Source organism: Leopardus geoffroyi, chromosome B1 (genome assembly GCF_018350155.1).
Source record: "Leopardus geoffroyi isolate Oge1 chromosome B1, O.geoffroyi_Oge1_pat1.0, whole genome shotgun sequence".
Classification (NCBI taxonomy): Eukaryota; Metazoa; Chordata; class Mammalia; order Carnivora; family Felidae; genus Leopardus; species Leopardus geoffroyi.
This window is the reverse complement of record NC_059327.1, coordinates 53,827,388-53,855,294: the sequence shown is the minus strand read 5'-3', so window position 1 is coordinate 53,855,294 and position 27,907 is coordinate 53,827,388. Positions and strand designations below refer to the sequence as shown.

General features: G+C 39.8%; 1 protein-coding gene across 3 annotated transcripts; it reads right to left on the bottom strand.

Moving 5' to 3' along the window:
• Positions 1 to 27,907, bottom strand: HPGD (15-hydroxyprostaglandin dehydrogenase). Of its 3 annotated transcripts, XM_045462623.1 has the most exons (7): positions 27,518 to 27,905; positions 27,072 to 27,195; positions 23,304 to 23,410; positions 14,656 to 14,752; positions 3,605 to 3,681; positions 1,220 to 1,383; positions 1 to 228 (listed from the first exon to the last, which is right to left on the bottom strand). In XM_045462623.1, the coding sequence occupies exons 1-7, from the start codon at positions 27,608 to 27,610 to the stop codon at positions 90 to 92; spliced, it is 801 nt and encodes a 266-aa protein (XP_045318579.1). In that variant the 5' UTR covers positions 27,611 to 27,905; the 3' UTR covers positions 1 to 89. The 3 variants fall into 3 exon arrangements, with proteins under 3 accessions (XP_045318579.1, XP_045318594.1, XP_045318588.1); XM_045462638.1 differs by lacking the exons at positions 1 to 228; positions 1,220 to 1,383; positions 3,605 to 3,681 and adding an exon at positions 11,368 to 11,541 and having other exon boundaries at positions 27,518 to 27,906; XM_045462632.1 differs by lacking the exons at positions 1 to 228; positions 1,220 to 1,383; positions 3,605 to 3,681 and adding an exon at positions 12,327 to 12,776 and having other exon boundaries at positions 27,518 to 27,907.

The window sequence follows — 27,907 nt, the reverse complement described above, 5'->3', positions numbered from 1 at the left end:
TTTCCTTTAAAAAGCTATATTCAAATCAAGATATGTTCTAACAGAAGTCATTAACTCTTATTTTCAGCTATGGCTGATATAGAAGATGTTCACTGAGTTTTTGCATGAAATGGAGTTGTTTCATAGTCTTGAAAATGGATTCCCTTAGAAGTTGTGATCTTCATAATAGCTCCATTTAAAGCATCATCTTCAATGAGCGTTATTAATCCATTCGCAATCACGGATGGGCTAAAAAGAAAGGAAACATTGTTTTTTTTAAATTTCAGTATGAGGCATAACTATCACTACATTTTGAATTGTTTTTGGAGAATCTACTAGCTTTAACAAGTATTAGGGAAATGCACGTCATGAAGCTATTGCTACCTCCATTATTTTATTCAATTTGATATGAACTAAATTATATGACAACCTTAGTCATGCATTTCCTTGCTTACCCTGTCATTTTGACAGGAAGAACTTAGGGGCTTATTGTTTACATTGAGACAATGATTATTTTCTCCCCTCGAGCTTACAGATCTTAGACTTAATCAGATGAAAAGGGTCTTAAAATCGAATCACGAAGAATTAGAGATAACGCTTCTTGAACATCTCTTATTTATCTGGTGCTATTTTAAGTACCTTCCATGTATTCATGGCCTTTCAAAAGTCCCCCGTTTGTTTTCGTGTTGTCTCGATTTTATAGGTGAGAAAATTGAGGTACCCAGAGGTTGAGAGATAACGTTTCTGGTCAGAGATAGAACCAGGATTTGATACGGGGGGGGGGGGGGGAGATTCCTTCAACCTGATAGTTATGACTCCACGCTGTGAAACCCAACTGCTCAAACACAGACACTATTCACCAACCACGTGTGTTGATTCTTATGAAAATGGTTGGAGTTAAGGGGCCATGTGAGATGTCACAGGAGGCAAATGTGAATATTTCTTGGTATTTAGTCAAATAAAGGTATCATTACTTCCAAAAGCCTCACATTAAAAAAAAAAAAAATCTCATCATGGCTGAAGGCAATTATGATGCACTGACTGTATCTCAAAATTCATAATGTGTAAACGTATTCTGTTCAGGAGCCCAGAAAAAAAAAAATTCTCTTTTGAGAGTTTGCTGAACCAACATGTCAAAGCTGGCGTTAGCTTCTCAAATTTAAAAGGTTATTTTTCCCCTCTTTATCACTTAAGACTAGATAGTACTTTAACCACAGTACAAAGGAAAATAAGTACTTACTCCAAAATTCCATAGAATTTCATCATATCCTTGATGTGATCTTTATATTCTATATATTGTCCCATGTTTTCTTCTTTTTCAATGGATTCGAGGATGGGTGTATTAACAAAGCCTGGGCAAATGGCATTCAGTCTAACACCGCTGTTCATGAGATTAGCTGCCATCTGTTGATGAGAAGTAGAAGGTTGCAGGTTTCAAGCTTTGTAAATGTATACCATGGGGCACACTGATAATTAAAACCATTTCAAAGAGTCTGAAGTGAAAAATGCTAGTCAGATATCCTTCTAGCTACAGGACAATGACAGTGATAAGGCTGACTGGTAGCAGAAAGCAAAAGAATACATACCTAAAATGCTGAATGAATTCCTGAGAGCCTCAGTTAATTAATCCTTCAAAAATTAGTTTCACTGGGAAACTCCTGAAAATACTTGATTATTTAAGCTGATCTTATCTACTGAATTCTGCAGGAACCCAAATGTAAAAAGCTAATGCTCAGAATTAATATCTCAGGTTTGCTTTCAAAGATCAGGGTTGTAGAACAGAGAACATTTCCTTAAAAAATACTGTTAGTGGAAAGTTTGCGACTTTGATGGATTCTAAAGATACTCTTGATAATATGTACTATCTGGAAAGTAATTTAAGTATTTTCAGACTAGCATTCTTTGGCTTAATTTTGCACCTACTGATTTTATTTAAAGTATCTGTAGAACGAAATGCAGTCGATTATTTTTCCATTCCATTTGCTTTCTTGTAACCTCCAAAATCAAGTCATAGAGCTTTTGGGGTCATTTATGGACAGGCACAGAGCAGTGGGAAATTTGAGTTGCTATACACAAATGTTTCAGCTAAGATCAAAAAAGATGCACTTTGTTCTTTTTCAGCTCTTATAAACAAAGGTCCTTTTGTGATATATTCAGTCCATGTTTTTCTCACTTTTGTGCCTTTTGTTGGTGACTTGGCTCTTTAACATGACTCCCAAGCCTAGTGGTGAAGTGCCGTTTGGTGTTCCTAAGTGTGGGAAGGCTGTGATGTGCCTTATAGAGAAACTACATGTGTTAGATAAGCCTGATGCAGGCAGGAGGCATAAATGCTGTTGGTCATGTTACTATAATACATATTGAACACAATACACATTAAATAAGATGTGTTTAAATACAAATATATTTAAACTAGGCTGTGGATGGTTGATCAAAAATGCTGTGACCAGAGGCTCGAAAGAATGTAACCCTGTATTTCTCCTAGGAGCAACAGTTCAGTATTCTCTAATTCAGTGTTTGCGAGTGAACTGACTGTACAGGTGTCCATTCTTGTCCATTCTTGTCATTGTAAAGAGGGAGTTTCTGGTATTTCAGATTTGCTTTGTTTTGTAATAGCTTTATGCGTTCACTGAAAGTTGAATTATAGAGTAAGGCTTTGCAAAGTAAATAAAAATTTCCAATCAATTTGAATTAAGAGGAGGAGAGCTGCTTGTCTTCCCTTTTGATTGCACATCTACTGTTCATGCATCTATTTCCTCTCTCGCGATCTCTTCTCTATCTGTCTGCCTCCTCTCTTTGTCTCCCCTCCTCTGCCCAGTGCAGAGACTTTCCCAACTGTCCTATTCTCTTCTATACTTGTCCTAATACATTCTCTAAACAGTAGCCAGAATGGTCTTCAGAAAATGGAAACCTGATCTTGTCCCTCCTCTGCATAAAAGACCCCCTGGTAGCTGCATTTAGAGTAAATCTAAGCTCATTACTGTGGCGCACAAGCTGCTTTTCATCTGGCTCCTACTTCCGACTCTCCCCTTCCTCCTCAGGTTCCATTCAAATGGCCTTTTTTCAGTTATTATAAAAAGGCAAGCATTCTCACTTCATGCCATCAATGCATGTGGTCAGTTAGGCCTAAAATATTCTTCTAAGCTCTGTGCACCTCTTACCCTAGGCCCCCATGGAGACATCCCTTGACTATTCTCTCTGGTAAATGCCTATTCCCCCTGCCACCCCCCCCCCCGTGCTCTCCTTTTTGTCATATTTCCAGTGATAAGTAATATCTGGGGCACATTGCATATTCTACTCAAGGAGGGCTAAAGTTAATAATTTTTAAATTTGGAGCCAATTTTAAAAATAAAGAGTATCTTCCCATTTTTTGCCCTTAGGAGATTTTTCAATACCACATCTGTGTTTAGGACCGACTTCATTTTAAAAGGATCTAGTCTTCATTTGCCCCTTGATGTGACTTGAGAACCATTTTCTTTTTTATAATAAAGATTAAAGGATAGTTTATTTTTCTATTTTTAATCCAGATGTATTGAATTCTGATTTTATTCCCCTCTACTTTCTAGAACTCATGTTTCATGCAGGTACAGAAAGAGAAAAGGAGACATTGTAGTTGTTACATCCTCACCGCTGCTGAGCGTGTGAATCCAATTATGCCATGCTTTGAAGCACAATAAACAGGCTGTTGTGCAACAGGCATGAGTCCTGAAACAAACAAAAAATTTCAACAACTTAACTAAAAAATAAGCAGACAAAAACCAAGAAATAGTTGCTATGCAAATGGATAATTTGTGTCTGTTCTATTTTAAGCTTATTCTACAAAATACACTAAAATCATTATTGGACAACTTTCCTTCCACGATCTCTATTACACTGTCCAGAATTTATGGTATATAAGTGACAGCCTAGGAATGAAGTCAAGAGTGATATGTAAGCCCTTCTGTCTCCCTGACCTTCTGTCAAGAGAAGTCGGTGTTACCTAAAACACAAACAGGAGCGCCTGGGTGGCTCAGTCAGTTAAGCGTCAGACTTTAGCTCAGGTCATGATCTCATGGTTTGAGTTTGAGCCCCACGCCAGGCTCTGTGCTGACAGCTTAGAGCCTGGAGCCTGCTTCGGATTGTGTACCTCCCTCTCTTTCTGCCCCTCCCCTGCTCACATTCCCTCTCTCTCTCTCTCTCTCTCTCTCTCTCTCTTTCTGTCTCTCAAGAATAAGTAAATAAACAAACAAATCACAAACGGAATCATCTTTAAATTCCAGTAAGTTACCATCAATTTTCAGTTTTTAAGGCTGGATCTTAAAAAGTATATATTCTATATTTGTAAGACTTGCAAATGGCTGAGGAATTTTAAATTTCTTAAGCGAGATATGTTGATTAGCTGTCCTTGCTATAAATTAGTATGTATTTCCCCATCACCACTTGTACTGAATGATGCCTGTAAGTGTTTAAGAAAATTCAAAGTAACTTCATTTGATTTATATCTGTAGTAGATGCCTAGATCTTCTTGCCCATGACTTAGGAAAAGAAAACCAGAAAGAAAGAAAGAAAGAAAGAAAGAAAGAAAGAAAGAAAGAAAGAAAGAAAGAAAGAAAGAAAGAAAGAGAAAGAAAGAGAAAAAGAAAGCAAGCCACAACTAAAAATGTATGATTCCATTTTATTTCATTTCATAATTACGCACTCTAATAGAATTCAAGCAATTTTAGAATTGGCTTAATTTTCCACATATGCAGAGTAGTAACTATTTGAATGCATGATTAAATTCATGGCCTGCAGAAATAGTATTGTAGCACGCACAGCATCTTTTGTCCCCCTACCTCTTGGCACAACCCCCCAAAAGAAACAAAACAACAGGAAAAACCTTTTCCTGCACAATCAAATTCTATTTCTAGTTCTACTACTACCAAGTTTATTTCTCAGAATTGTCAATTTTCTAATCAATAGTGAAACTTTCAACTAGCGCCATTTGTATATTTCAGTTTTTAACAAACTTCTTCCATTAACTCCTTTTAACATTTTTAACATTGTGACTTCTCTGAGTCAAGGGACAGCGATCCCTGATTATTATAATGTTATTAATATCAGATGTCATGCTAATAATACTAAATTATTCTGCTGAGACATGTTCATCTCCACCCAGCTAACTAGTCCCAGAGCACCACCAATCAGTCGAGCGTGTTGTGCCAAAGTTCAGCACTAAACGCAGACCTTAACCACTCCCTGGGTGCCTGCCAGGTCTCAATTTATGAAGTATGTTTGCTCAAGAGCACTTTAAATCCCTGAGGATGGTAGATCACACGGAGTGCGTCCACCCAGTGACCTCAAAGTATTATAACATGTGGTTCTCTTCTTGTTTTTTGTTTTTAGGTTTAGTAAAATGTGTCAGTTAATTAAGTTCATTAAGGTCAGCCACCAAGAATTCACGATGCCTCCACCGTGTACACAGGACTGTGTATCACCGTGTATCAGGACTTTGGGGTAAAGGGAATAAGCAGGTGCAGCCAGGCATTGCTGCGTCTTGCTCTTGTGAGTTAGTCGTGGCTTTGCCCCTCCTTAAAGGTCTAAGAGATAAAGGCAGTGGGTGGTAGGACCGTGTCCACGGACTGTAGGAAATGCAGAAGGAGCCGTAGTCAGAGAAAAGCTGACACAGCCACAGAAACAAAAAGCACAAGGGCGCTGTTAATAAATGTTGTCAAAGATGAACTTGAAATGGACTTTTGTTACTTCTGTGAAGGTACTGAACTTCTGAACCCAAGCTGGTTCAAAGTATCACAGAAGTGAAATAAATCAAGTACTGTTAGGTGGGTTCCATTTAAACAGGCAAGCACAAAACATATACTTCTCTTTAAAGGCACAACTGTAAATGCAACCAGAATGGGAAAAATTTGCTTCCATTTTTAAAGCGGCACTTGGTTTTATGAATCTTGTACCATTATAATGACATTTTCACTGCGATCCTGCAAAATGTTGACTTGTGCTTTGCTTTCGCTTTTTGATATCAGATCAAAGGCTGTATAAATCAATAGCAGACACTCAGAAATTGTGTCCTTTTTTTTTTTATAACTTTATGAAGGCATAAATGACACACAATAAACTACATAAAGTGCACAGTTCAATAAGTTCCAACATATGTAAACACCCATGAAACCATGACCACAATCAAGATAATGAACACATCCATCAATTAAAAGTCTCCTCTTGTGCCTTTGTCACCCCTTCCTTCTGCTTCCTGCCCCCCTTTCCCTGCTCTAGGCAACCACTGATCTGCTTTGTGTCACTACAGTCCTCCTTTTCTAGAAGTTTATATAAACGTAATCACATATTGTAAACTCTTTCAGTCTGACTTCTTTCACCCAGGATAATCATGAGCTTTACCTACGTCATAGTGTGTACCAATAGCTAATTTCTTTTCTTTTCTTTTTTTTTCTGAACACTATTCCACTATAAGAATATACCCATCAATTGCATATACTTTCACCTGTTGATAGATACCTGGATTGTTTCCAGTTTGGGGGTATTACAAGTTAAGAGAATTCTATTTTTCAGTTACTTAGGCAAGCCACAGTTAATTTGGAGACTTTTTTTTTTTTTAATCTTCCCAGCATATATAGATCTTAACTGTTACTTCTTATGTTTCGAACAGGAAGGGTGGGTTGGAGATCTGTATCCCCAAATCTCATTTTACAGACATATTTTTCCACATTATATCTTTTTCTGAAAATGTATATTTTTGAACTACAATGCCACAAATCTGGTACCATGTCCTAACTTGGTTGGGTTTCTGAACCCTGGTGAACCGTGGGCTGCTGCTAATCCTAATTCAAGAGGATTTACAGAGGTACATTCGTTTGAGATCTATGTGTTTAGTCTGTTTCAAGTACAAGGCACAGGGAAGCATATTTAAAATATACTCTATTGAAATGAGTCCCTCCAATGCTGAAAGGCCAGATCACTGCCAGTCATCCAACTTCAAGGAAATATTGCCAGTATGTAACTAGCTGGCCAGCGGCTGGAATTAATGTGGGTTTTTAACATCTTGCAAATTAATACCGATATGCACAGGGTATTCATGTTAAAGGATTTAAGAACAACAACAAAACAAAGGATTATGACAACGAGATAGCAGTCTCTAAAGAAATGATGTTTTGTTTAATGTTGTGAGAGAGAAAGCTATTATTTGTGCTTAAAAATGGTTACCTTATACTGGGGCACCTAGGTGGCTCAGTCGGTTAAACGTCCAACTTGTGATTTCGGCTCAAGTCATGATCTCACAGTTCATGAGTTCGAACCCTACACTGGGCTCTGCACTGGCAGTGTGGAACCTTCTTGGGATTCTCTCTCTCCCTCTCTCTTTGCCCCTCCCTCTCTCGCTCTCTCTCTCTTTCTCTCTCTCTCTCTCAGAATAAACCTTATTTAAAAAGAATAGTTTTTTTAATCCTTAGTCTAGACCCAGCATGATGCAAGTTGACTTACAGAATTGCAAAATGAGTCTCTCCAAAACATAATAGGTCTAATTACTTACAGGTTTATGTCCACCCTAAGTATAGATTCATTTGGGAAAAAGATTCAATAGGGACGCCTGGGTGGCTTAGTCGGTTAAGCGTCAGACTTTGGCTCAGGTCATGATCTCACAGTTCGTAAGTTTCAGCCCTGTATCCGGCTCTGTGCTGACAGCTCAGAGCCTGGAGCCTGCCTCAGATTCTGTGTCTCCCTCTCTCTCTCTCAAAAATAAACAAACATTAAAAAAGTTAAAAAAAAAAATCAATGGAAGGAGAAATTCTACCCACAAAATAAATGTATTTTTCTATATGTTTCTATAAACACTCAGGATAATAACACCAAATAGCGAATGACTGGATGAGATAATTACAAAAAAAATTTTAAATACCTGAAAATTACATATGCAATTACAGAACATAGAAGGAAGTCACTTAGAAAAATACATTTTCCATTTCCACATCAGTTCTTCTATCTTTAATATTCTTTCTGCCCATATTTACGACAGATAGCTGTAACCTTTACATCTCATAGAAGGTAAAAAACTGCAAATCTGCTCAGACAAGGCAATTGTACTGAATCACCAAACGTACTTCCTTTCAAAGGGACAGAAGCCATGTCAAATAGATTACACAGAAGTGCTGAAGAAATTCCACTTAGGAAAACAAACTGAGAATCCAAGGACACCAATCCTCGCATGCGAAACTGCAGCTCAGCAGCTCAGCCAAAAAGCAGGAATCTGAACCTCTCATGTTTTCTTTACGATCAAAAAAGAAAACATCTACCCATCTTTCTGTTTTCAACCATCGCTCTTCTAAGAGGAGGGAGAAGGAAGAAGTGATGAGAATCTGTTTATCTATGTTGGTGGAGACAGCTGACCCAAGTAGTTGGTGCACCTCCTCATTATATGCAAGTTTCCACATAACAGAACACCTTATCTGATGCTGCTTTTTTCCATCAGTATCATGTGCGCCATTAACAAGTCACATTTGCAAGTGTGACGGGACATCAAAAGTGGTGTAAGCATTCATAAAACTACTGCACCTTCTGTAATGAAAATCTTTCCGGAAAGGTAATTTTGTTTGTTAAGAATCACCTTTATTAGTTCTGGGGTGCCTGGATGGCCCCATTGGCTAAGTGTCCGATTCCTGGTTTCAGCTCTGGTCATGATCTGGTTTGTGAGTTCAAGCCTGCGTCAAGCTCTGCACTGGCAGCAGGGAGCCTTCCTGGGATTCTCTCTCTCTGCCTCTCTCTCTCTGCCCCTCCCCTGCTCATTCTATATATGGCTGTCTCTCAAAATAAATAAACACTTATTCAAAAAAAAAAAAAAAGAATACTGCAGAGGGTGGTACCACCTGATTCTTTTTACTGTTGGCTTGGAGATGAAAGAAGGTGGTCAGTAGTCTAAGTCACCCAATATTTCTGGTCTGTTGCGACATTCCAGTCCAACTACCACTCTTCAGGCCATGGGAATCCCAGCGCCTTGCAATTCGATATCATGTTTCTGCTTAAAAAGTCTATGCCATTCTATTTACTTCTGCCATGTTGATTAGAGATACCGATATGCGGCTCTTCAGGCAGAAATTTTGCCTCGTTACTTTCACATCCCTATTTGCCTTTCTGTACATGCCCAAGGTATGTACGATTAAGTTGAATTTGTTACTTAAAGTGGTAACTTTGGCACATCCACCTTAACACAAATGGCAAGCTAATTACACTCCTTTAGATGAAACATATGCCTCAAATAAGTATGCTAGTGGGCTGGTATTTAAGACATGCTCACGTATTTCCTTGAGACTCTAAATGTTTTCAGAAAATAAGTCTTCTTATTTATTGTTTTCAATCTTCGCAAAAAAAAAAAAAAAAAAAAAAAAAAAAAAAAAAAAAGACCCTAATAGGATCTCTCACAAAATGCTACTGAGTGACTGTCAGAGGCACAGAGAATGCCCCCAGTGAAAGACCTCAGCAGCTGAGTCTGCAGGCGGGTGGAAGCAGGATTAGCAAGGGAACTGCTTTTCCTCTGACAACTGCTTTGTCCTTCCCTCTGGTTGAAGCAACTAACTATGTAAGAAGCAAACTTGACTCTTACAGGATGTCCTAGGCTCAGAGCACAGCTGGTTAATTACCTGCATGACACCAGACGTCACCCTGTTCTTCTCAAAAAAATTTTTTTAATAGTTAATGATGAATGTGGCAAAATGAGCTCAGCTCTATATATTACGTTTATAGACAAAAACTCCTACGGAAGAGTCTATGTGGTTAACAGTGATCAGAACAGCTTCTGGAGCTTCCAGATGGAGCACACCCTTCCCTCAGTACGCTGAGGGATCACTCTCCGCTTTACTCCTGTTTGTTAAACTAATTAATTGCATTTGATACTTGGGCTGCGTCAGTGGTCATTACTCATTAACTTCTCTGCCCAAACCAGTGTTTCAACTTAAGGTTTTACTGACAGTGAAGGACTCCACCGAATCTATGTAAGAGACCGTGAGGAAAGACTGGTTGAGTTCAACAGGACCCAAAGCTATTCCCTTCATACAGTGAGCAGTAAGGGGGAAAAGAGGAAAAACCTGTGAGGAGAGAAAGCTTGGAAAGCACTTTTGGAAAACACAGAGGAAGCAAGCGTTAGAAATGCTTTTTTCTACATTTTGTGTACTATACCTCAATAAAACTGGAAAAAAAAAAATTACTTTGACTCTGGTAACTCCTCAAAGACTCTTTTGGTCATCTGGCCTCTCCCATCATGCTGTGACTTCAAGGGTAGACAATTTTTTATCACATTTCTGAGGCAAGTGTGACACTTGAGAGGTTCTGTTTTTCTACCGTTACAAAATCCTGAATGTTTATCGAACTCATTATGGGAAGAATAGAAGCGCTTGGTGAGTGGACAAAATACAAGATAGTACATCTTAATACTGTTTGTCAGATGAAAGTACCTTAATGACAAAGCCCGGGTGGGAGGAGAGGTGGCAGGGCCTGTCCAGACTGGCCAGCGACAAATAGTAGAAAGGCAACAGGTATGGTGGTCAGGCATTATGAACCTTTCTTCACAAGGATGGAGGGACCAAGTCATACAGAATGGACAAAGATAAACTACTTAACCATTATAAATAGAGTTACCCTGTTGGCTGGGAGGAATATTAGGCAGAGATGCAGTTAGGAAGGTTAGGATATTCTTTAAATTATAAGGGTGCCAGAAAGGCAATTTAAAACCCAAATGATCTTATCACTGATTTTGGTATCTAATCACTGTCTTATCTGCATAATTAGAGAAAGACCCACACACGGTTCCAAATGTTGACCCTGAAATAGGGAAGGAGAGAAAGAATACCCTGGGGTGGATAGTGTGATAGAGCAAGCTCTTAGACAAGAGAGCCAAGTGGACGTCTAATTATAATCCTTAAATTGTTCTTCTCAGTGACGTGTTTTGACTTGCGACTTTGGTAAGCTCCTCAAATGTTTTCAGGGCTTTACTATGTGTGTCAAATGGGCAAAAGCTTAAGATATCACTGGGGTTTAGTCTTGTCGTCTTTAGATTAGAGCAGTGCCCAGGCCTCAAGAAGTTTCCCTGGCTTAATCAAGTTATAGGAATTCTGTTTCTTTTACTTCACAGTGAGGCCAAAATGGCGGTGGATGGAGAGACAAATTAACAAACTCCCAGAGAGAAGAGATAGATAATCTAGTGGTTAAAAAAGAAGAGGTCTTGTAGCAGGTTGCTTGCATGTGAATTCCAGCTTCCCTGCTTCCTTGCCATATACACTTGTGCAAGATCCTTAAATTCTCCTACCTTGATTTCCTCATCTACTAAATGGGGATTACGGAATCTACTTCACGTCTGTTGTATTCAATGAGGTAATGCTCACGCAGTGTTTAAAACAGTATCACATACACAGCAAGTGCTCAATGAGTGTGAAGTGTTAACACATTTAAATGTCTTTATTGGATAAAAGACAGTGCTACATTGCATTTTGCTATTCATACTTACTTTGATGCAAGCAAGCCTCCCCTTATGGTATAGAATGTCTCCCACAGAGTCCTAAATTGATCCAGCCCTGGAGCCTTGCAGGCTTCCTGGGAATGACATAAGTACCTCTAGTGGCAGAAGGGCGAGGGGCTCCCTGTACAGTGCTTGTGGCTCAACAAGCTTTTCTAGCCTGTTGGCTTTAAGACACAATCCATGGAATTATCTCTTGATCACCACCCCGGGTGGTGAAAAAAAAGCCCACTTTTTTTTTTTTTTTTACATTTCTATTTTTTATTTAAAAAAATTTTTTTAATGTTTATTTATTTTTGAGAGAGAGAGAGAGAGAGAGACAGAGAGAGAGAGCACGCATGCAAGTGGGGGAGGGAGCACAGAGAGAGGGAGACACAGAATCCAAAGCAGGCTCCAGGCTGTCAGCACAGAGCCCTACATGGGGCTTGAACTCATGAACTGTGAGATCATGACCTGAGCCGAAGTCAGGCACTTAACTGACTGAGCCATCCCGGGGCCCCTAAGTTTCGATTCTTTTTTAACTAAAAAAAAATTTTTTTTACATTTATTTTTGAGAATTTCACATTTATTTACATTTTATTTATTTATTATTTATTTTACATTATTTTATTTTTGAGACAAAGCGTGAGCGGGGGAGGGGCAGAGAGAGAAGGAGACACAGCATCTGAAGCAGGCTCCAGGCTCTGAGCAAGCGGTCAGCACGGAGATGGACACGGGGCTCGAACCCACAAACTGTGAGATCATGATCTGATCTGAAGTCGCTCAACCGACTGAGCCCCCCAGGTGCCCCCCTCTAAGTTTCTGTTTTTAATAAAATATTAAATACTTCTTGTTACTTCTCAAGTCATTTGTGTATTTTTTCCTTATAATTTCATTTTAAAATAGTGCGTACGTGGCCTTGACAATTTGACTCCAGGGTTTCTGCCTCCCAGAATCTAAAACGTGGCCTTCCCTTAGGCCAAATATCTCTTGTAAGTGTGGTCTGTGCTGTCACCTTTTACTGTATCCTCAGAATTGCAGTGTTATCGTTTATAAGATGTTGCATTAGGAAAAATAACCCGGTTACCCTGAAAAATTTATAGCATCAGTTCTACAATAACTTTAGGGATGTCATTTTGTCTTTTGGCAACCCAGAAAATGAGATGCTAGTCTGCTTTGGAGAAGTTGTAAGGAAGGAGGTTTCTAGGTCTCCACTGGGGGCACGGTTGCCGCAGCTTAAGGGCCATCTGACAATGATTCTCAGAGGAAGGAGAAGGTAAAGACGGAGAGAATCAGACTCCGGTGTGATCATAGGCATCGCCAAGACAGATTCCTGAAATACAACCGGAACCGGCAGGTGGGGCAGAAGGGGGAGAGATGGGGAACCCCTACAATTACCACACTCACTGAAACCAACCAGATAATTTAAGACAGTCTCACTACTCCTGGACCCGAATAATTGAGACTTGCTCTCAATAACAGCCAGACTTCTAAGACTTCGTCATTTCATTTGAACTACTCAAGAACCATTGATGATTTTTCCCCCTAGAATTTTAAAAGTAAAGTCATCTGGTTAAGTGGCTCAAAAAGCTGCTGCCAAATATTCTAGCTACTGTTGAGTAATATGGTATCAGATGGTATTAGAGCCTCCTGCTCTGAATAAAACGTAGCTTGGGATTGCACGCTGTGGCAAAGATGATTAGCAGTCTACTGAAATCCATTCTTAGGCACATAGCTAGACCACATGCTCAGACTCCCCTGGAGTTAGGTGAGCCAGGAGATCAAATCATGTACCGGGCCATGAACAGAGGTGAGGTGTGCCGTTACTGGGCTGGGGTTTTAGAAAAGAAGCTTTGCCTCCTCGGTGTTCTCTTTTTTTCTGCTGCAGAGAAAGGAGTCCCCCCCCCCCACCCCCCGCTGCCAGCCTAACTGTGGAAGCTCCATGCCAAAGGGTTTCTGCCAGCCTGACTTTCCAAGTGATTGCATATAGAAGAGGTTCCTGGCAACAACGATCTTGCCCCGGGCTGATATATAAGTGAGGAATAAGATTATACTATATTTAAGCCATTACATGTTTGGGTCTATTTACTATAGCAGTTTAGCATTGATGGGTGGCGGAACAGTTCACCCCAAATGGGGCACTTTGGCATAAGGGTTATTTTGACCTAAGGGCACTTGAAAAAACAGCAGGTACAAGAAGGGTACTCTGACCTCTCCTCCTCCTGAAAGCAGGTGCTACAACTCCCATGTAAAATAGGGCCTTCCTAGGCAAGAGCATGTGGCAAAGAAACATGCTTATCACCAGAGATGGGGAGTTGAGGCCAACGGAAATCTGTACAGAGCTTGTTAAAATAACTCTTATCTTCCTTTAGGCCCCCCATATATTTTAGTCACTTTCCCACAATTACCTTTCTTTGTTCAACCTTCAACCTTGTTTATAAACGCTTAGGCCTAGCTATCCTTGGTCTCGGTTTTCCCATAGGGGTTCTCGTGGACATATAAAAATCCACAAGCTTTTTTCCTGCAAATCTTAGGTCAATTTAATTCTCAGGCCCAGCCAGAGACCCTGAGAAACTACAAGTAAAATCTGGCTTCCCCCACAACAGATCCCAACAGCTGTATGTGCTGTGTTTTTAAGTTCTATTCTCTTTCTAAAGTCACAGGGGAGTAGAGATACCTTAATGGTGTTTTAGCACTTTTGACTCTGTCAAAGATGCTTTCACGTGCCTTACTGCTTAGTGCCACAGTAAGGGAACTTGAAAAGTCACAGTTTAAAATCATAGACATAAGGCGCCTGGGTGGCTCAGTTGTTAAGCATCTGACTTTGGCTCACATCATGATCTCACAGTTCGTGAGTTCGAGTCCCACGTCGGGTATAACATGAGCCTCGAGTCAGGTGAGTCCCGCTTCTCTCTCTCTCTCTCTCCCCTCCCTCCCTCTAGTGGGATTTTCTTTCCCTCTCTTTATCTCTCTGTTCCTCACTCACTTGCACCCTCTAATTAATTAATTAATTAATTAATTAAAAGAAATAAACATTTACTTCAAACTTCTGACATTATGCAATAGAAAATCCCATAGAGCCAGTAACAACAAAACTATTAAGCACATTTTCAATTCCAAACCTGAACTGATACTGAATATCCTCTGAAGATTCACTTTTGTGGTCCAAATTACCAATAGGAAATTATTATTAATGTAGTAACTGTCCTTACCTGCTAAAGATGACATATTGATAATGATGCCGCCTTCACCTCCATTTTGCTTACTCATGTAATCCAAGCCAAGATATGTTCCACTGATAACAGAAACCTAATCCAGAGGCATAAATGGGAAAAGCTATTCATTATACTTCATTGCACAGTCACAGAGCAAAGTTTTTATTGCTATTGCAGATACCCAGGGAGATTTCCGCAAATACTACCCCTGAAAGCTTTTTCAAGTGACTGCTTGCCTTTTTTAAAAGCTAGTCGTTGACTGCATTCTCCTTTGTTTGCCTACTGTTGTGGAGCCCGTCACATCTCTGCAAATCTTCACTTACTGCCCCGCCTGATATTTTATGAATAAAGTTGTATCCCCGTGGTGTTTTGTCACTTGACCTCAATTCGCAGCACCTTCCGGTACACAGTTTACAGCATTCTTTCGTGTATACCGTACTGTGTATAGTATTCTTTTTCTTTTCTAACTATTGGACACAAAATGTATTTACCCTTCTTAGCGTAAGGTTTTCAGACACAGGTATTTTATATTCAGCTGCTGTGTTTAATTCTTTTGGATTTGGGAATCTATAATAGTGGAAACCCTTGATTTCCTACCCAGTTTTCATCTTTTTTTTTTTCCTAATGAAAAGCCTATTTTGCCTTTGTATCCACTTCTTCCCCCATGTAATGCAGAGGAAGGTGATCTCCCCAGGTTTAGGGTAGATACTGATTAATTCAGTCACAGAAAGCCCATTCTCTATGCCAGTGACTGGTTTAGGAGCCTGTAGGTGACCTCCTTCTAGGTGGTTAGATCTGAAGAGCAGTCAGCTAAAAGGGGGTGGGGGGTCCAGGTAGGTGATGGGGTGGTGGGAGAGGGGGTCACCGAAAAAATTTTTGCTTTTAAGAAAACCAGAAAGAAATGATTCCATTTTTCCTTTTTCATCATTTCATAAAGGTGTGATGGCTGGGTTAAATCATTATATGACCAGTGTCTTGAAGATGAAACCTCCACGAAGGAAGACAGACCAGAGAGATGAAAAGAAACTAGGTTCTGATAACACTGTGTTGCAGTATTAAGCAATCCTGAAGCCTGTGTGGTGTGAGATCACATAACTCTTTTACCCAATTTCAGCACCCAACTTTTCCGTTAGCTGGACATAGGATCCTCTGTCATGTCTGTCACGTAAGTTCGCTCGTCACTCTCGCACCGTCTTTCTGAGAGTTTACTCTGATTTGTTACCTATCTCCACGCGTAGGCAACTCTTCTGTTGCAGGAGTCTGACATTTAAGAATTCACCACTACCCAGAGTAACTTGTGATACAAAACTTATATTTGAAACCTTATTTTCCCTTTTAGATGTCAGAACTGCTCTCCTTTCCAACTTAGACTTTTAGAAGGTGGATATTTTCTTTTGACATCTTTATTCCTACTTTTTTCATTCTTTACGAGACTGTAAAGATAATGATGAAATAGGTAATGAGCCTGAAACTGAGGGCATACATTGGTGTTTACCCTTTTTTTTTTTCCTTAAAGTCCTTTTAGAGTTTTCTTAACAAGCTTTCAATGTTGCCTCTCTACCTAACAGTAGTCCTAGAACAAAAAAGTAAATTGAAGATTCTATTCACTTAAGCCACGTGTCAGTTTGATATTAAGTAGGCTTAGGGAGAATGAGTAAAAATCTCCCCATGATTCCCTTTAAAAAGAAAAAAAAAAACCCAAAACATTGATGGTTTATATAAGAAGGAAAAAATGTATATGGCTGAAATTACTGAAGTCAGTCAGATTCTGGTAGTTTCTGCCTAAGTCTCTAGCATGTCTGGACAGAATTTCTATTTATGCATATTGGCGCTATGCTTTTATTCTCAGGTATTTACAGCTTTGCTGACACCCTGCTTTTGTGTTTTCAACATCTACAAGATGCAGCCAGTTAGACAGTTTGGGAATATTTAAGCTTTAATTTTTTAAAGAAGGAAGATTTATTTCCAGGTCTTTGGTGGTGGAGGACAAAGGATTATTTTCCCATCAAGTATCAGGTTAAAAACTGAGTAACTTTTCAACGTTTATTTATTTTTGGGACAGAGAGAGACAGAGCATGAACGGGGGAGGGGCAGAGAGAGAGGGAGACACAGAATCGGAAACAGGCTCCAGGCTCTGAGCCATCAGCCCAGAGCCTGACGCGGGGCTCGAACTCACAGACCGCGAGATCGTGACCTGGCTGAAGTCGGACGCTTAACCGACTGCGCCACCCAGGCGCCCCTAAAAACTGAGTAACTTTTCAAATGAAAGTGTTCTCAGAATAAATCTACAAAACAGGGTCTGATATGCTCTGGCTGGGGCATATAGGATATTTTACCTCTTTTCCTATAACAATCTCTGCCTTATACAGACAATATATTAAATGAAATATTAGGAAACCACAGAATAAAATGGTTTTTTTTTTTGTTGTTGTTGTTAAATTCTAAATATCTCTCTTGTCCCTTGGCAATGTTTATATACCACATAGATCTGGTCATTATAATACCAAGCATCTAGGGGAAAATAAGAAAATGAAAACTACAGACATGCTCTAGCTACAAACACAAAGTAGCTGGAGTCCATAGTATGATTTCAGTCCATTATATAAAGGTACAATTTAAAAAAAAAATTTTTTTTAACGTTTATTCATTTTTGAGAGACAGAGAAAGACAGCACAAGCAGGGGAGGGGCAGAGAGAGGGAGACTCAGAATCTGAAGTGAGTTCCAGGCTCTGAGCTGTCAGCACAGAGCCCGATGGGGGCTCAAACCCACAAAATGTGATATCGTGACCTGAGCCGAAGTTGGACGCTTAACCAACTGAGCCACCCAGGCGCCCCAAGGTACCTTCAATTTTGTACTTGACCTTCAACACATTTTGTACTTGACTCTCAAAAAAAAAAAAAAAAAAAAAAGGAAAGAAAGAAAGTATATCCTGTGTCTAATTTCACATAATATGAATAAAAATTCAATTAGTGACCAAATGACCTAATTAACACATGCTTACTCCATACTTTTAGTTACGAGCAATTTTTATATGTAAAACCAAAATTATAATTGCACTGTATTCCAGATCTTAAATTAGTTTTTTTCCACAGATTAAAGCACTCTATAAGTTAAAACCACTCGTAATTTCCCCTGTAACAAAGATAAATGGATAAACGGTAGTAGCTTACTTGTTTAACTCTTCTTATCAGACATTACGTCTTCTTAGTTTATAGATACATAATGTATCATATACAACATACAATGTTATGTATCACCTATATATTTCTATAACGTACATATAATACACATGTGCCTGTGTATTCGCTACTGAAATTTCCTAATCTATCATTTCCCTTCTCTTCCTCCGATCTGGGGTTCCTTTTAGTTTACGGTTCTTGTGCTACATTCTACCTCTAATTTAAAAAATTCTGTCATCTAAATCATGAAACATTGCCTTTCAGGTTTCTTGTCTTTTCACCTGCCCAATTCTCAAGAAATACTAAAATAGATGACCGTTTTTTTTCCTGAAATCCTTTTTTTATCTTTTGTTTCTCTGTGTCCAGTCTTTTCCCATTTTTACTCACTTATGCAGTAAATATTATATTTCCCCTTGTAGAACTACTTAAAATTGAGCAAGTTTTGCCTAACCATTAGAGCTCAACTAGACCTTTAGATATTATTGAGTAGCAATAACAGAAAGAAGTTACTAATTTAATTCGTAATTAACATCCTTGGGAACCAAGAAAAGGGAGTACATTTGACAACATTTCTATCTACCTCCTCAACTTTTCCTTAGAGGTAGAGAAGGGCAGAGAAATCAACCTCATATAGAAATCAGACTGTGCCAATGAAAACAATGTAAGTTTTTACAATCTGGAAGGGAAATATAATTTAGTGAGTGAATACTATGTTCAGGCACTGTGCTGGATACTTCGTGCAAGTTCTGGTTTATTTAAGTGTAACCATCCTTCGTGGCAAGGAAATTATCCCCATCCTCTTACAACCGTGAAACCCAAGACCACAGAAATGAAATAAAAGCTCACACATTCTAAATTCAGGGCTGGAATCTAGTTTTGACTGAATCCAGTCTTGACTGACCTTTCCAGTGCAAATCTTTAGTCAACCCGTGTACGTCTGACAAAAATAATCAATAGCAATAAGCTATCTATTTTTTTTTTAATTTTTTTTTCAAGGTTTATTTATTTTTGGGACAGAGAGAGACAGAGCATGAACGGGGGAGGGGCAAAGAGAGAGGGAGACACAGAATCAGAAACAGGCTCCAGGCTCTGAGCCATCAGCCCAGAGCCCGACGCGGGGCTCGAACTCACGGACCGCGAGATCGTGACCTGGCTGAAGTCGGATGCTTAACCGACTGCGCTACCCAGGCGCCCCAATAAGCTATCTATTTTGTTTAGTTTTTATTTGAGTACACTAAGGGATTCAATATACATTAGTCACATGTCCAAATTAGGTTATGAAATCCCACCTGAACGGGAAGAAGTTAGTCAGGCATATTAAAGGGTCAAAGAGTAAAAGGAATACATCACAGAATGGCTTTACCAGTTCTCAAAGTCAAGGCTACCTCCACCCAATTGCCAGAGTAACCTTTGATAGTTATGAAAAGATTCGTTCTTTCCTGAACATTCTTAGCTCTGAGCAGTTCGAAATAAAGATAGCACAGTTGGCTCCAGACGAAGGAGGAGGCACAGACTAGCCTTGTGGGAACAAAAGACTGGGAAGAGGTTTAATGTACCTCTTGTGTGGGGAGAGTGGTGAGATCTGTGGAGTTAAGGATAAGGAAGGGGTAAGTCTGGTAAGGAGTGAAAAGTGGAAGGACAGATGATACAGCCTGGCAATGCTGATATACCAGGAAATAATCCCAACAGTGTATTAAAACACAAAAATGAATACTCCTGTATGCAAAATATCATCGAATGACAGTTTATTTATCCAATAAGCATTCACTGAACACCTACTCGGTACACAAAACACAAATTTTGTGCCCTGAAAGAGCTCAGAGTATACTGGCATATAGTGCATGGGTATAAAAAATAATTCTAATAAAAATTTTAAATTTGTAATTCTTTCTAAGAATGGTATAATAATGTTGTACAAGATTCCAGAAGAGGGAGCGATATGTGGTAAGGTTCTTTAACTAAGGGGTTCTTCTCTTGACAGGGACAGGAGCACAGAAAAATGCAAAAGCACACACAGGATCTTGTAAAAGGAGGCAAATTACATTGAGTCTAAAAAAATATATATGTTATGTAAACCAAACACAAATATTTGCATTATACTAACAGAGATAATCAAGTTGGAAGGATAATGATTGGTCAGATTCTAATCTACTCTTGAAATGGGTGTTGAAGGTAGGAAGGGAAGTAACATGTTTTCGAGTTATATATAGGTAACAAAGGTTGTATCTTGCTCTCTCGATGTAAAATTAAACAAATATTAGTTCCTGGAGTTAAGCTAAGGAGTGGCCTATGTCAGCAGAGGCCAAAGAAAAATAAACGCCAGATAATTTCAATGAGCAAGGATCCAGGAGAGTGAGTTGTGGACAAAGGAGCCAAATAAAATTCTCCTGGTCTTCCAGAATTTTCTATTTGCAGATAATGTAAGAACTTTCTAGCACGCAGCAAGTGTTTATTCACCCAGGCTACATTAAAGCAAACATTCCCTCTCAGTCAGATGAAGATAGACAATTTGAATCCTATTATTTAAGATAATCTCTTCACTATTTTCATGTTCTTTATATTGGCTCTAATCATTGCACACTGCTTTCTGACAGCTGATTTCTCAGAGAAGAGACACAGTAGCTGTCCGTTATGAATACAACAAATATGGAATTTTATACCCTAGTGAACTTTATCTATAAAATATCTGTAGACAGCACTGATGAAATTATTAAAAATATCAGTAGTGATGCTTCAGGGAGAAAATGGCTGTGGGATTTGTGCTTTTTCACTAGCAGAACTCAGTTCAAAGAAATTCTTGCCACGTTATGTGGTTTTGGAAAGTGCCATCAAGTTTATAAAAATGTATTCTTAAGTATTCCTGCAGTTCTCAAATGGTTGTACATTCATTTTTTTTTAATCTGGCAACCAAAGTATATAATGAAGTATGGTTCATAATAAGTCAGGGGCAACCACCAAAGATTAATAAAATATTCTTAACAGCAAAAAAAAAAAAAAATTCAGAGGTATCCAGTGGAACTTAAGAAAGGAATGGAAAAAGATCAAAAACAAAAAGAAAACTTAGTAAATTTAAAATATGAACTAAAGTGTAAGAAATAAGTTCCAGAAGAAGGGTAAAAAATAAAAGTGGCTTAAATTCACAAATATACAATGCAGATATGCTCACATATGGCTTTAAAAATAAGAGCTCACAGTATATTGTCAGCAAGAGACAAATATAACATAAAAGTTGACAGGTCTCTAAACATACACATATATCCCAGAAAGATATGGGGGAAACTTGACAAATAACATTTTAAAGTTCTTTTGAAATCTCATGATATCTAGGAACACCTGTGACAAATTTTAAAAAGAATTAGGAGAGTGTTTGTACTTTAGTTTTCTTTTTTTAGAGAGAGAGAGAGAGAGATTGAGAGAAAGTATATGGGGGAGGGGCAGAGAGAGAGATTGAGAGAAAGAGTATGGGGGAGGGGCAGAGAGAGAGAGACAGAGAGAGAGAGAGAGAGAGAGAGAGAGAGAGAGAATCTTAAGTAGGCTCCACACCCAGCTTGGGGAGGAGGGTCTCGATCCTGAGACCATGAGATCATGACCTACGCTGAAGTCATGAGTCTGACATTCAACCGACTGAGCCACGTAGGCACCCCTGTTTCCCTGTTTGTATCTTAAAACAGTACCTTTCACTCTTGGTTAAAGGACTTTAGGCATCTGTCAAGTTTGGGGAGCAACTCTGTATCCTTATCAGAGTGTTCACGCATTCCTCTCTTTTGTGAGGTAGTATAATTCTCATTACTCCCACCAAGTTACTACTATTAAGCAATCACTCCTGGGAATGTAGATTCAAGTCAAACATTTACTGACTAAGCACTATCTTCAAGATGTTGTGTTGATTACTGAGAAAGAAAGAAGGAAAGAGAGAAAGCAAAAACATAACTCAGTTCCTGTTTTTAAGGTGTTTATCATCTCCCGGGAGGGTATCATGAAGGAGGGGGCCACTCCTTGTATGTTTAAACACACTTAGTGGCCTCTCTGTACTTTACACATCCCTGCTTTGCAAAACTAGTCGAATGGCCTTACCAAGGGCGGGATGACCCCCCCTACAGCTTAGCTCCGACAACTTGTTTGGCTAAGGTTTAAGTTTTACTAAATCCCAATACCTTATGTCAAGTGTGTTTATAAAATGAGATACCCAACAACCTTGTAATACAGTGGATAAAACAAATCTTATTTCTTTATTCGACGTTTTTGTAATTTAAGCAAGACCTAAACAATCATCAAACATTGTAGAAATTACACGCACACGTACACACATACCGACTTTCAAGATAAAAATCTTAATAATTACAAAGTCTCACAGTCCCTTTAGCCTTATTTTCTGTTAAATTTCCGGAATTAAATTAAGATTTAGTTTTCAGGGGCACCCTGGTGGCTCAGTCGGTTGGGCCTCCAACCTCGGCTCAGGTCATGGTCTCCCAGTTTGTGGGTTCGAGCCCTGCGTCAGCTCTGTGCTGACAGCTCAGGGCCTGGAGCCTGCTCCCAATTCTGTGTCTCCCTCTCTCTGGGCCCCTCCCCCGCTTGCACTTTCTCTCTCTCTTTAAAAAATAAATAAACATAAAACATTTTAAAAAATGATTTAGTTTTTAAGTAAGTTAAGCCACGGTTAACAGATTTTTTTTCTGTAATGGGCCAGATGGTAAATAGTTGAGTCAATGTGCACCACAAGGTCATTGTCACACTATTCAAGTCTGCTGTTGTAGCAAAAAGTAGCCACAGACAATATGCAGATGGATGACTGTAGCTGTGTTCAAATAAAACTATATAGATACTGATATCTGAATTTCGTATATTTATGTACTTCATATTCTTCTTTTTACATTTTTTCAACCATTAAAAAATATAAGACTCATTTTTAGCTTGCAGGTCATACAAAAACAGGTGACAGGCTAGGTGAGCCTGTGGGTCATAGTTTGCCAACTACTAAGTTACCCAACAAACTATGTGGGGGGTTTTTTCTTATATTTCCTTTGAAGATTTTAAGACAGATTTATCTGCATAATTAGAAGTCTCAAATATCTTCCTATTTGTAAAAGGAAATGCTTTTTTTCTTAGCTTTCTGTAACTTCCCTTTTTCTACGTTGTACGTTTTTGTATTGATTTCATGAATGTAAGAACCTTTTTTTCCTTTAAAAGCATCATTTTTTTTTTTCAACGTTTATTTATTTTTGGGACAGAGAGAGACAGAGCATGAATGGGGGAGGGGCAGAGAGAGAGGGAGACACAGAATCGGAAGCAGGCTCCAGGCTCTGAGCCATCAGCCCAGAGCCTGACGCGGGGCTCGAACTCACGGACCGCGAGATCGTGACCTGGCTGAAGTCGGATGCTTAACCGACTGCGCCACCCAGGTGCCCCAAAAGCATCATTTTTTAAAAATAAGTTCAGGCAGTAAAAACATGGCTAAGATAGCTTACCAAATTAATTTGCACAGTTTTTTCCCAGTTTTTCTCATTATTCACTCCAGCGTTATTGACCAAAATGTCCAATCTTCCAAAGTGGTCTACAACTTTTCTGAAAGTATCTAATTAAAAAAAAAGAAGACATTATAAACTTTTTTTTAATATTTATTTATTTTTGAGACAGAGAGAGACAGAGCATGAACGGGGGAGGGGCAGAGAGAGAGGGAGACACAGAATCGGAAACAGGCTCCAGGCTCTGAGCCATCAGCCCAGAGCCTGACGCGGGGCTCGAACTCACGGACCGCGAGATCGTGACCTGGCTGAAGTCGGACGCTTAACTGACTGAGCCACCCAGGCGCCCCCAAAAAAGAAGACATTATATAGATATGTTCTCGTTTTCCATATATACATTTCAGTCCTACCCTGTGCCCTGAAATCAATTTTCATGTATTCACTCTTATAATGAAAATTATACTCTTAGATAGTGACTTAATGCCTTGCTTCTCGAAGTATGGTTTGTGAGCCAGGAACATCAATCAGCATTACCTGGGAACTTGTTATAAATGCACAATCTGTGACCACCACAGACCTACTGAATCAGAATCTTAACTTTAATAAGGTCTGTAGATGACCTGTACGTACACTGAAGTTCTTAATTTAATGAAGTAAATTTTAGACAACTGAGCATCCTAAACTAAGAGCTCTTACAAATCCATCCGGGCAGCCAGTATCAGTCTGTCTTTATGACATTATTGAAGCTCTCTGGCTTAGACTATGACAAACATCCTTTCTCAATAAGCTGTATTATCTTTATAAAGTGTAATATTAAACATAAGTCTTCTTGTGTATTCAGATCCATTATGGCCATTTCAGGGAGTTTTAATAGCCCGGGAAGTAAAAGTGTATATACTTCATTCAGTTGATTTGGGTACTGCAACTTGAAATATGTACCATTCATTCTTTTCTCTTTCTCACTATTATCGCTGCTTTGTATTCCTAGTTTGTATAAAAGCTATGTTCAACCAGGGTAAAAGCCCACATAGATGCTAAGGCATGAAAGTCATTCATGGCATTGTCAAACCACATATCCAGTCCTTGCAAACCCTCCTTAGCCAGTTCACACTTGGCTTTGTCATCAAAGCAGTTTTTGACATACTTCTATAGATTTAAACTGTTTCCTTGGGCCTTTTACCATTGGTTCTAATTCTATTACTTGAGACTACAGATAACAATTGGGGTTGTTCTTCCACATGACAGAAATGTCTTCTCTGGTCTTGAGGTCAGTATACGAGTTCCTTGAAAAAAGTAAAGTCACAGAAACTTTATTTTGATTGAAATGAAATCTAGAATCACTAACAACCGCAAGACATACTGAGGGGGACACGGGCTCATCAGTTCCCAAGTGGGCAAATCACTATGCAAGCTAATTGCCAAAAATATCACGAAGGCCATTATTTACAGTACTTTACCATACTGGAATAGAAAACAACAAAATAAAAGCCATTTACTTTTTCATGGAATTTTTAAACTGCTTAAAATGTCAAATTGATTCTGGAAAAGGTCCTCCAGCAGAAAACATCTAAGGAATATCTATCTATCTATCTATTTATCTATCTATCTATCTATCTATCTATTTTTGCATCTATCCCAAGCATGTTCTACTCTTCAAAATCCCACATTCGGGGCACCTGGGTGGCTCAGTCTGTTGGGCGGCCAATTTCGGCTCAGGTCATGATCTCACCGTCCGTGAGTTTGAGCCCCGCGTCGGGCTCTGTGCTGACAGCTCAGAGCCTGGAGCCTGTTTCCGATTCTGTCTCCCTCTCTCTGACCCTCCCCCGTTCATGCTCTGTCTCTCTCTGTCTCAAAAATAAATAAACGTTAGAAAAAAAATTCAAAACCCCACATTCATCTTATAGGATTTAGGTTGTTAAGTATGTAAGTCTAACTGCTTCTTTAATTTTTCTTCCCTCATCCTGGTCTCTGCTGCATACCTTACACTCTGCCCATATCAGTATATAATACATCATTCTCTTTCTGATCTACCACTGAATTTGGGGCTCACGGGGCTTACGGTTAAGCTCTTACGATTAAGCTCTTGCTGACATTTATAAGCTGAGGCACTCTGTAATTTACCTAAATTCTCCACACTATTTTTTTTCATTTGCAAAATGAATTCTGTCTAGATCATCTCTAAGACAGTTTTCACCTCTGTATTTTTACGATTTTAATGAAGTCTCCCTCGGCCGCCACCTAAACAGTTTCAAAACTCGTAGACAGAATTAAATCCTGAAATTGGAAGAGTCAAGGCCATGTCTTCCTTAAATGCAAATAAATGCTGATGTCCAGACAATGTGTGGATTTCTCATGATCAACATGCTTTCTCCTGGTCACTCCTGTATCTGAATTTCTTCCTCCACAATCCTTAAGGAATGTGTTTACAGCCAAGATACTAATTTTAAATACTGGGAAGCAAAACAATTAAGGTTAAATGTCACATGTGAAACTACATAAATTCAGGCAGAAATAGCTTTCAGATGATCTATACTTGTTTCCTATTTCATCAGCATGGATGTTGGGATCTGGCACTTTATCCTTGATCCAAAATATCATGCACAATCAACAAAACGTTACCCTCTTGCAAAATATGTTCCACGAGCACTGTGTTCACAGATCTCTTCTACTTAAGCTTGTAAGCCATATTGTGAGTCTTAGCATTTTCAGATTTAATTACATAATTTCCTATAAAACAATTTCCTTTAACAGTAGGGGAAAACCCGCTTCTAATGTACCACTCCATCTTTACTCTCCTACAGAATAGCCCAACACTTTCAAAGAAATTCACATATCCAGTGTGCTTTAAGAACAGGAGTACTAGCATGACTTTTATGGAAAATTTCTGGCCCTTTCATTAAAGATGTGCCCCACATTTACTCAGTCTTCCAATAAAACTCTGTGAAATATGTATATTTTATTTTTCTGGGTTTTTTTTTTTCCAGAAAAAAAATGTATATTTTCCATGCAGATCTACCAAACTTCCATATGACCAATTCTGTTTAGTCTCCGTGCCAATACTGTCCTTGATCTCTCACAAGTAGATGGGTCTATTTTAAGGGAGTAGACGGAAACAGGAAAGCATTGAGGAAAGTCTGATAGAAACTTTTCTTCTGTGATTCTAACACTGCAGTAGAGCTATTATTATTTTTAAAGTACCATTTCATAGGGGAAAACCCAGAGAGAACATTTGGTTGATTGCATCTAGCACGTCTGCGATGATGATCCTTGATCTTGCATTCTAGTATGTTTAAAAGGAAACATTGCCACATTTGGTTGTCATTGAACTCTGCATCGTCCAGCATTCTGGAAGTTGTTTGCCACAGTCCCTTAGCCTACTTCAGCTTTCCAAGTTCCATCTGCAATTTCAATCATTTAATAATCCCTGTAGCAGCACGGTCTTTGAATACACAAAGGAATTTTGATTACTTTACGTGCTGCCAAAATTAAAAAAATAAAATAAAAGATTTCTCAAACAGTCTTGGTTTTCCCCCTCTTAGTTTTCATAGCTATGGGGATGTCGGCAGGGAACATAACAGTCCAAGCTATCTTTCCGAGCTTATTAAATAGCTGCTCTCCAGGAGGTAGCCTTGGAGCTTATTAAATAGCTGCTCTCCAGGAGGTAGCCTTGCATATGCCTGCACCCAAGCTGGCGCTCCGGCCGGGCTGCCTTCAGGTTGTTGCTTGTTCAAGGCATGTTCCGTGCTGATGGGACTGATTCCCCTCTCTTACCTCTCAATTGTTCCTGGTCAGCCACATCGCACTGGATGAACAGAGTCTTCTGCGGTTCAAACTGCTCATCCAGGGCAGCTTTACACTTTACACCTGCTTCAAGGTTCCAGTCGACCAGCGCTACCTATAAAGAGCAGAGGAATCGAGGTTCTGCGCAGCTTGTGAAACAAACAGCCGGACGAACAGTAAATACACACCGGGACGCTGTCCCTTCTTGGACCTCAAACTCTGCAATTAAAATTCGGGGTCTCTCCCCACCGCCTTCGAGGTCTGCTCCAGACCGTCAGCCTCAGCAGCTTTTGAAAGTGGCAAAGGTGGGCAACCTGGGGCGCAGCAACCCCCACCCCCTCCCGCCCCGAGCTCGCCGGGAGCCCTCTGACCGGTGGGCGAGTCTCCGGGTGGGAAGACACGTTTCCCGGGGGAGGGGGGCGGGCGCCAACGCTTACCTTGGCGCCCTTGTGCAGGAGCGCCTCCGCAAAGGCCCTGCCGATGCCCTGCGCCGCGCCGGTCACCAGCGCCACTTTGCCGTTCACATGCATGACGCGGCCGCTGCTCCGGGCGGTGGGCGAGCTCGGCGTCTCCGCGCCGCCGCAGCTTTTATGGCCCCCTGCGCGCGCGCGTGCAGCCCGGCGGGGCGCTCTCCTGCGAGTGGGCGGGGATGAAACTGTCAAGCCCGCGCCGGGGAGCCCACGGCTGTGTCACCTGGCGCTGAGCGCTCCGGGGCGCCAGGCTTCGCGATCTTTGCCTTCCTGACTCGCTGCCCGGGTCAGAGCCTCCCCTCAGCCTGTGGCTGAGTGGCTGGCAGGGCGCTGACAGGGAAAACAGAGAAGTTGTTT